Genomic DNA, 8928 nt, shown 5'->3' on the forward strand with positions numbered 1-8928 from the left:
CCTAGGTAAGCATCTGTATAGCGCTGGTAAATTCTGCCACTTTTTCCAAACCAGTTGAACCACTATACGCTCACCCGCCAAACCAAGGATTCTAGTTTTAGCTACCTTGGTGAGTATGGCTGTATCTCATTATGGTTTTAATTTACACGTCTCTTTTTTTGACAAATGATATTGGGCATGTTTTCAGAAAGGCGTTCAGTCACTGGGACCCCCTCCTGCACGCGCCTGTTCACTTCATAAAGGCATTCGGTCACTGGGACCCCTCCTGCATGCACCTGCTCACTTCATAAAGGCATTCGGTCACTGGGGCCCCTCCTGCACGCGCCTGTTCACTCTCCCTGCTCTTTATGGCGTTGCCTGTCTTTTTTCTCTGACTTGTAATAGTTACTATACATTTTGAGTCCAGATTATTTGTCCTTTTCACTCTCTTCAAGGTGTCTTTGGATGAATAGAGGTTCTTAGTTTTCAGGTAGCCCAATTTACTTAGAAATTCCCGGCCGGGCACGGTGGCTTACGCCTGTAATCCCAGCACTTTGGGAGGCTGAGGCAGGTGGATCGCCTGAGGTCAGGAGTTCGAGACCAGTCTGGCCAACATGGCAAAACCCCCGTTTCTACTAAAAATACAAAAATTAGTCAGGTGTGATGGCGCGCGCCTGTAATCCCAGCTACTCGGGAGGCTGAGGCAGGAGAATCGCTTGAACCAGGGAGGAGAAGGTTGCAGTGAGCCAAGATCACACCATTGCACTCAGCGAGACTTCATCTCCAAAAAAAAGAAAAGAAAGAAGGAAAGAAATTCCCTTATAATTGATAGCTTAAGGAAGAACTTAAAATTATGCCACAGGCCACTCCTGTTTCTGGTCATGAGCGACCGGAGGACAGGATGGGTTTGCCTTCTCACCTGGACCAGTGAGAAAACCAGACATGAGCTTTGCTGCAGGAGGGAAGGCAGGGCAGTCGGGCTCACCTCATTTCTTTCCTTTCTTGGCATCACAGTCCTGTGCTGCCTGCTGTCCAGTGTCTGAAAACTGCCATTTCACATATTTTGTCTTTTTCTCACTGTTCAAGGTGAGAAGGCAAATCCATCCTGTACCCGTTACTCACGGCCAAAAGCAGAAATGGCCTGTGGCATGATTTTAAGTTCTTCTTCAAGCTAAATCATGACAACCTTCTCAGTAAAATTTTATTTTAAGCAGAATTGTATATTTGAGAGTAAAAACAGTTTACTATCTTTTTTGATCATAATTTGAATGTTTGGCCATCATTTCTTTGAATTTTTCCGAAAAATTTATCTGAAAAAGAAACCATTAATTTTTGCATGGAAAAGGTGTGGGCTTCATTCTGTCTAATGGTTTCTTATATTTGTCACTAGCAAGATTAATGAGACACAAACCACATGTGTGCTTCACTCACTCCTGCAAATGACCCAAGACCCAAAGCAGGCCCTGAACCACCAAGCGCCCCCTGTCCCACAGGGATCTCTCTCCTCAGCTCCAGTTCCCTGACTGCATTCTCCAACTGTCACCCGAGCGGCTCACCCACTGTCCCCACGTCTGGACCACTTGGGCCCGGAGCTGGGCATGTCCTTGGCCCTCTCTGCCCCTCCACCAGGACGCAGCCTCTTCAGGTTCCAGCCTTTCCACGCAGCCCGTCTGCCCTCCACTGCCTCCTCCCGCAGCCCCTGTGCCCTTACTCCCAGTCAAAGCCCTCCTCGCTCTGACCAGACAAGGAACGAGAGCGGCTCGCACTCCTTAGGGGAGGTCCTGAACGCTGAGCCACCAGAACAAATCTCTGCCCACTGGCCCCTTGGGCCCAGCCCCACCCTAAGGCCGGCGCCCCCCGCACCTTCTGCAGCCATGGGCCCCGGGGTGTATATTCAGGCTGACTTTCCAGTGGGCCCTGGGTCTCTGGGAAGGCCCGTTGAAGGGCCCCGCTCAGAGGGCCCTCAGGGGTCTGCTGCCCAGACTAAGGTCTCACTACCTGGCCTCGCCCACAGTCCTCCCTGGAGGGGGCTGGGCCAGCAGTGACCACCTCAAGTGTGGCCCTGGGAGTGGCACTGAGATGGTTCAGATGGCAGGGCAAGGCGTGGAGGCCCCGAGTGGCTGCATGAGGCCTGTGGAGCCCCATCCTCAAGTTCTTGGTGGGCCGTTCGGCTCAACCATCCCCTTGCAAACTGAGATGCATCCCTAAGGACAGGCGAGGGTGGCATCATAAAGGCAGTCCACCCAGGAACATCTGGCGAGCCACAGCCATCGCAGGGAGTGGGAGGACGAGGGGCTCGGAGCAGCCGGACAGCTGGGCTGCGGAGGTAAAAAGCCCGCCCTGCTACTCCCGCCAAGGTCTCAAGGTCAGCCTCGCTGAGGACCTGAGCCGCTGCCTGGTAGCCTGGCAGCCTGACAGCACATCAGTGCCGTGGGGCCCGCCCTGTGGCTGAAGGTGGACAGTGACCTCCGACACCTCCAGGGACCCGGGTGTGATGGGTGCCAGTGATGTGACGTAATGACGGGCAGTGGGTGCTCTCCAAAGCCCTAGCAGGGAGAAGGAACTGCGGCAGGAGGTGGCGCTCACCGCACGGCGACTGTGTGCCTGCTCACTGCCTATTTTTATGCAGGATGAGCGAAGTTTTAAACAGTGCTCTCGGCCGGGCGCAGTGGCTCGGCTCACGCCTGTAATCCCAGCACTTTGGGGGGGCCGAGGTGGGCGGATCACGGCCAGGAGATCGAGACCATCCTGGCTAACACGGTGAAATGCTATCTCTACTAAAAAATACAAAAAATTAGCCGGGCGTGGTGGCAGCGCCTGTAGTCCCAGCTACTCAGGAGGCTGAGGCAGGAGAACAGGGTGGACCTGGGAAGCGGAGCTTGCGGTGAGCCGAGATTGTGCCACTGCACTCTAGCCTGGGAGACAGTGAGACTCCGTCTCAAAACAAAACAAAAAACCAGTGCTCTGGGATGCTGTCTCACTGAAGAGTTTTCATAAATTAACTCTTCCGTTTCTTAGGAGTAGACATCTGGAAATGTTGCTTTCTAGCCCAGGCCGCCCCCTGGTGGCAGCATCTCTGAATTGCAGCCTCCCCTGGTCTGTCCCACATGCAGGGCCCCACCCATCCCAAACACCACGGATAGAGAAGCAAGGCCAAGGTGACAGGCTCCAGCGTGCTGCCATGTGATAGAAGAATGATTTATTAGAACAAATTCCATGACAAATCATATAAAATAACCATTTTCCGAAAGACAGCCACAAGACCACCTGAGAACGAATGTACAGTGAACCCTCCGAGAAGCCTGGCAAACAAGGACCATTCCCAGGCAAAGGCTGGAGGGGGAGGAACAAAGGAGCTCAGCGTGGGGAGGAGCAGGAACTTGTGAATTCAAAACATTGCACTGCCACTGCTGAGGGGTGGGAAGGAGCCGTGGATGAAGAGTGACCACTTCATGTCCAGGGGCAGGCAGGGTGGGTAACTGAGGCATGCAGGGGTGGGCAGCAGCCCGGTGGGCCGGACTAGCACCTCCTCCATATAGACAGCAGGCTCTTGGGGCGGGGACCAGGGGGAGAGACACCTGCCCCCCGCCCCCCCACACGTAAACATCAGGTGGGCCGCAGGGCTCAGAGGCACAGAACCCGTACACCCAACCCCAGATCAGCTAAAAGTAAACAGGGGACACAAACCACCCACTTCCAGCCTCCAGCCCCCAGCGCCGCTCCCCCAGCAGCTGGCCCTGTCCAGGTCCGACTCTCGTACCAATGCCAGGCGGGGTGTGGAGCTCACCTACGCCAGTCTGGTCCAGATGGGACACCCCCACGTCCATCCCCACCAACCACGGCCAATGGGCTCTTTGGCTTAGAGGCTCTGGCAACACGGGCTGCCCCAGCAGGGGCCACGGCAGAGGGGCCAAGCTCTGCTCACCTGCCATGTTCCCAGCTGAAAGAATCCTGAGAAAGCAACAGTTCCTGGGCCCGTCCCTACCCCCATGCCCACCCGAGGCCTGATGGCATGAAGCCAAAAGGGGAGGGCGTGTGATGCAGGCCAAGCTGCGAGCTTCTGGAAACCCGGCTTCCAGTCACTTTGGTCGTGTACTCACTCCCGCCTGAAGGGCTGCCACGCACCTGGCTGTGCCCAGGCCCTTGGAAGCCCAAGTACAGAGGCCCATAGCCCCTCAAGGGGACATGCCCCACAGTCCTCACGGTGCAGCATGGAGGCGCCTGGACTAGCCGAGTGCATGGGAGTAGGGGGGGGTATCTGCACCTGTGTGCATGGCTCAGCTCTCAACCAGCCCCCGGTCCACACCCAGGAGGGCTTCACGGGGCAGCCCCAAGCTCAATGGGTTTGGCAACTGTGTTGGCACCACAGGCTGGAAGCAGTGGGGCTCCTGCCTATAAAAGGCCTGGGGTCAGGTGGGAGCCACCAGGGCAAGTGCCCTGCCATCTTAGATAGTCCCAGGACAGGTGAGCCTGCCCCAGCTCCATGTTTGGCACCAAATGACCCCACAGTCGACCTCTCTTCCTCTGCCTGGCCGCAGGCCAGTACAAAGGGGTATGGCAGGTTAGTGCCTGGTGGAGCCAGTCAGGCCTGGAGGGGGCACCTGCAATGGCACCAACAACTCTTTCCTTTAAAGCTAAAGACAAAAATAACAGTGATGAAGAGGAGGTGGGGTAATGCCCTTGAGGGCTTGACCTTGGCAGCAGCCTGGCCAGGAGCTGGGCCAGAGACCTGTAGGGGGTGGGGTGGGGTGGGGGTGGACACAGGGCTGGACAGGGTGAGTAGGGTGCTGGCTGGGAGCTGACGAAGGGGGCAAGGGTGTGGGAGGCACCCGCCCACGGGGATATGGCACATGTGGGGGTCTTCAGGGAGAACCACTTGCCGCCAGGCAGGCGGGCGTGCGGCGGACGGGAGGCAGAGACGCACACGCACAGGGAGGCCAGCCTGGCCAGGTCCGGGGCCTAGATCAGGAACCTCTCGGCATCAGCGAGGAAGGTGGGGTCTGGGAGGCTGGGAGGCCCACAGCTGACCCGCTGTGGGAAACTCCTCAGCGGCAGGGCTGGCAGCAGGGCCTCGGCTGAGGCGGGCGAGGGTGGGCTCTGGGCAGCCACGCGGCCCTTCCCCAGCCCCGGCTGTGCAGAGCTGGCCAAGCTCCTGTTTCCTGTGAGCAGGTCCAGGCTCCCGCTGGGGTCCACAATGGCGTTGATAACTGGAGGTGGGGGGGAGGGTCAGGCTGCAGATCCAGTTCACCTGCTCCCACCCTGCGAGCCTCCCTCACTCTCCTGGGCTTGATAACTGGAGGTGGGGGGGAGGGTCAGGCTGCAGATCCAGTTCACCTGCTCCCACCCTGTGAGCCTCCCTCACTGTCCTGGGCTTTGGCCACACTCACCTTCCAGCTGCTTCTGCACCCGCCTCAGTTCCTTCAGGATGGAGCTGATTTCCTGGAAACATGGCAGGGAGGGAGGTGGAGTCAACTTCTGAGGGGCCGCAGCCCCGCCCCGGGGCTCTGGGTACAGGAGCTGGGACAAGGTTTGGGGCCAGCCAGGCAGAGCCAGGCTGGCTGGGGGCGGGCCAGGGGCACGGGGCCCCGGCGCTCACCTTGTTAGACGTCTTCAGGATGGGCACCTCGTTCTCGGCGTTGATCCTGGCTTCCAGGTCCTCCCAGGCTCTCCCTGTGTTCTGAAAGAGGATCCTGTCCGAGGTAGGGGAGGCAGAAATGGGGGCACAAGGACAGGGATGACAGAGCTGAGGCACAATGCTCCAGACCCCCTGGCTACGGTGAAGTTCGTCCCACGCCACCTGCGCCTAAGGGGAAAACTGAGGCCTGATGCATGACCTGGGCTAACGGGCACCAAGTTCCCATCTGTGTGTCTAACACTGGAAGGTGGGGAGGGCTGGGCCCAGGATGAGGGCCAGGGGAGATGGGGAGGAAGGGCCACCCTGGAGGCGCTGGCTCCTCTGAGTTCAGGGTCTGCCTGCTGCGAGCCGCATACACGTGCACACAGGAGGGCTGGCTGCACCGGTGCACACCAGTGTACCCATAAAACCACTGCCTTTGAGGGATGCAGCCAGGCCTGAGTCTCAGCTCATGCAGCTCTGTCGGTGTCCGGGCATCCACCTCAGCCGGGAAGCTGACTCACTTCATCTTCTCGGCAAGGTGCTCTGTGTTCTCACGGATGGCCTGCGACAGCTGGGACACCGGGTTCAGCATCAGGTTATCAAAGATCACCTACAAGAGCCCGGCATCAGCACGACCCCTGCCCTCGAGGAGCCCCGCCCTTGTTCCCCCCCGACACCCAGCTCCGTGGCGGCAGTGGGCACCATGCCTCCTCTCGGTTCCGAGGCCGTGTCTTGTTGGCCAGGGCGTCCTCACAGCTGTCGTTCATGTTCTGGTCAAAGTCCCGAGAGTTCAGTGAGCCAGGAGGCACCTTCTGGAAGTTGAGGCTGGCCTCAGGGATGCGCTGCACCAGCTGCAAAAGGGAGGGCCAGCACCGTGGGCCCCCGGCAGAGGCTCCTGCCAGGCTGTGGCCAGCTGCACCTCCCTGCTCCGGCCCAGCAGATGGACAGAGCACACCCACCTTCCATCTGTGCAGGGTCCCTCCTGTGTCCCTGCCCTGCTGTGAAGGCAGCTGGGCTGGGGATGACCACAGTCAAGCCTGACTCAGGCACTGCGAGCTCCCCAGACCTTGAGCTCTCCGGTGGCCGTTTGGGGCGCTGACCCAGGGGGACACGCTCCAGCTCATCAAAGGGGCATGTGCAGCAGGGCCTCAGCCGAGGCATGCAAAGGGCTGTGGGGACCTGGTCTGACCCTCCTCGAGGGTGGCTCTGGCACAGGGGCCTCAGAAAGCCTGGGGCTCACCTCCTCCCGGGCAGAGATGGTCGAGGCGGGGGTGCTGGGCATGGTGCTGAGGGAGGCGCTGTGGGCAGGCCCCGAGGAGCCCAGTGTGTCACCGTCCCCAGCCACATCATGGATCTCCCGGGCTAGGATGGCCACGTCCTTCACCAGTGTCTGGCTCAGCCTGCAGCCGGCAGGAAAGACGGCAGGTTCTGCACAGAGGAAGTCGGGGCAGCAGGGGCCAGACAGGCCTCAAAGTCCCTCCCAGCTCCCAGGCAGCTGCCGGCCAGAGGTGGGGCCTGGGGGAGGTGCTCCCCAGCCTGGCCCCAAACACTGGCCTAGCCACTGGTTACACAGGCACTGGCCATGGCCCTACAGGGAGGCCCAACTCCCCACAGCCACAAGGAGGGATGGTGGGGGGCTTGGACAGAGCCTGAAAAGAAGGGTGCACAGAGACCCCTGCTGGTTCTGGGGCAGGCCACACCTCCTCCCTCTCTGGCCCCCCAGGGCCAGCATCACAGCTGCGGGGCCCAAATGGGATGGATGGGACTCAGTCACAGAATGTGTGGGTGCCACGGGCGTCCAGCTCTGCAGGCAGAGAAACTGAGGCAAGGAAGGGAGTGGGCTGAGGTCACAGCAACTAGAGCCTGGCACTCCTCACACTGAGGGTGGGGGCTGGGCAGAGGGTGGGGCAGGCAGATCCAGAGAGGCAGGGGACCCCTTGCAGGTCAGTGAGGCCAGTGGCAGCTCAGCCTAGCCCCCTGCTCAAGCTTTGCCAGCTCAGTCCCTCTAGGATATTCCAAGGGGGCACAGGCCTCCACCCTGCCAAGGTAACAGACACTTCCCAGCGAGGACAGGGGCCTGCAGGGGCTGTGAGCAGCTCCCAGCCCTCTGCTGGAGCACACAGCCTCGTCACCTGTCCTGCCGGCCCCTTAAGCACCTGGGCCACCAGCAGGTCCTGCCCCACTTAGGCCTTCAGCCCAGGCCTTGGGGACCCAGGCTCCCTTGTCACTGTCAACCACCCATCCTCATGGGGACAGGCCCCACCCCAAGCCTCCTCGGCCCCCACACTGGCAGTCACCCAAGGAACAGACCACCCTGAGGGCCCTCCCCCTCCTCCTCCCCCTCCCCTCGCCAGATGCTGGCACGACCAGAAAAACAGCCCCGGTGCCCTCTGCCCAGATGGCCTCACGCAGTCCACTGGCTGCCCTGGCCTCACTCAGGACTGGCTCCACCCTTCCACATCAAAACAAAACATGGAAGCCATCCCTCCACCTCCGGGTGACACCAACTGGCACATGCCCCTGGCCCTCGGGCCCCCGCCCAGCACTCTCTGGCCTCCTGCCCCTGGCACATCGCATGCTCCAGCTCACCCACTGTGGAAGGCAGAGAACTCCAGAAACTCACATGGGCCCCCCATGTCCCTTTCTGCTCTCAGGCCTGGAACCCCCTTCTCACCCAGGTGCAGTGTCTCTGTCCAGAGCCCCAACCCTATGCCCACTTCCTCAGCTGATGGCAGCCTTCTTCCCTACGCTCCTACCAATACCTCAAGCATCCCAAGAGCCCTGTCCCCAGTCCCCATCCTTCCAAGGCCCCCAGGTCCTCCCCACCAACTTCATGCTGCTCACAGCCCCAGGTGCCTGCGCCTCCAACCCAGTGTGGGCCACTCTCTAAGGGCTGCCTGCTCCTGGCCACCTCATTCCAGGTGCCTCATGGGCTTTAAGCTCAGCATCCTCCACAACAAACACTTGCCATCCCCCTGGTCCTGGGACCTCCCCTGCCTGCCCCACAGCCTTTCAGGGCCTGCCTTTGCAGTACTGATCACTGCTTGGCAAAGACCACTCTCACTCCCACCCTCCCACCCAACTCCCTACCCCATCCTCCCCAGCGCCTGGCCTGGAGAGGCCCCTGTTACTGAATGACCACATGAAGAAGTTCATTTCTAATAAAAACCATTGAGGAGGCCCTCCACCTCCTGGGAAGGTCTGCATCTACTCACCCACTCATCTATCCATACATCCACCCACTCACTCATCCATCCACCCATCCATCCACTCATCCATCCATCCACCCACTCACTCATCCATCCACCCATCCACCCACTCACTCATCCATC

The 8928-nt window shown here is 59.8% G+C and overlaps 1 protein-coding gene across 2 annotated transcripts in view; it reads right to left on the reverse strand.

The window, feature by feature from the left end:
* Nucleotides 1-3146: 3146 nt before the first annotated feature.
* Nucleotides 3147-8928, reverse strand: part of CEP170B (centrosomal protein 170B) — a 27844-nt gene continuing 22062 nt past the window's right edge. For both annotated transcript variants that reach the window (XM_011951389.1, XM_011951388.1), the window contains exons 13-18: nucleotides 6837-6996; nucleotides 6304-6447; nucleotides 6118-6206; nucleotides 5576-5669; nucleotides 5367-5418; nucleotides 3147-5186 (exon numbers count right to left, since the gene is read on the reverse strand). In XM_011951389.1, coding sequence (XP_011806779.1) covers nucleotides 4939-5186; nucleotides 5367-5418; nucleotides 5576-5669; nucleotides 6118-6206; nucleotides 6304-6447; nucleotides 6837-6996 — 787 coding nt within the window. In that variant the 3' untranslated portion in view covers nucleotides 3147-4938. The remainder of the gene's footprint in view (nucleotides 5187-5366; nucleotides 5419-5575; nucleotides 5670-6117; nucleotides 6207-6303; nucleotides 6448-6836; nucleotides 6997-8928) is intronic.

The sequence above is a fragment of the Colobus angolensis genome, unplaced genomic scaffold (genome assembly GCF_000951035.1).
Source record: "Colobus angolensis palliatus isolate OR3802 unplaced genomic scaffold, Cang.pa_1.0 Scaffold32, whole genome shotgun sequence".
Taxonomy (NCBI): Eukaryota; Metazoa; Chordata; class Mammalia; order Primates; family Cercopithecidae; genus Colobus; species Colobus angolensis.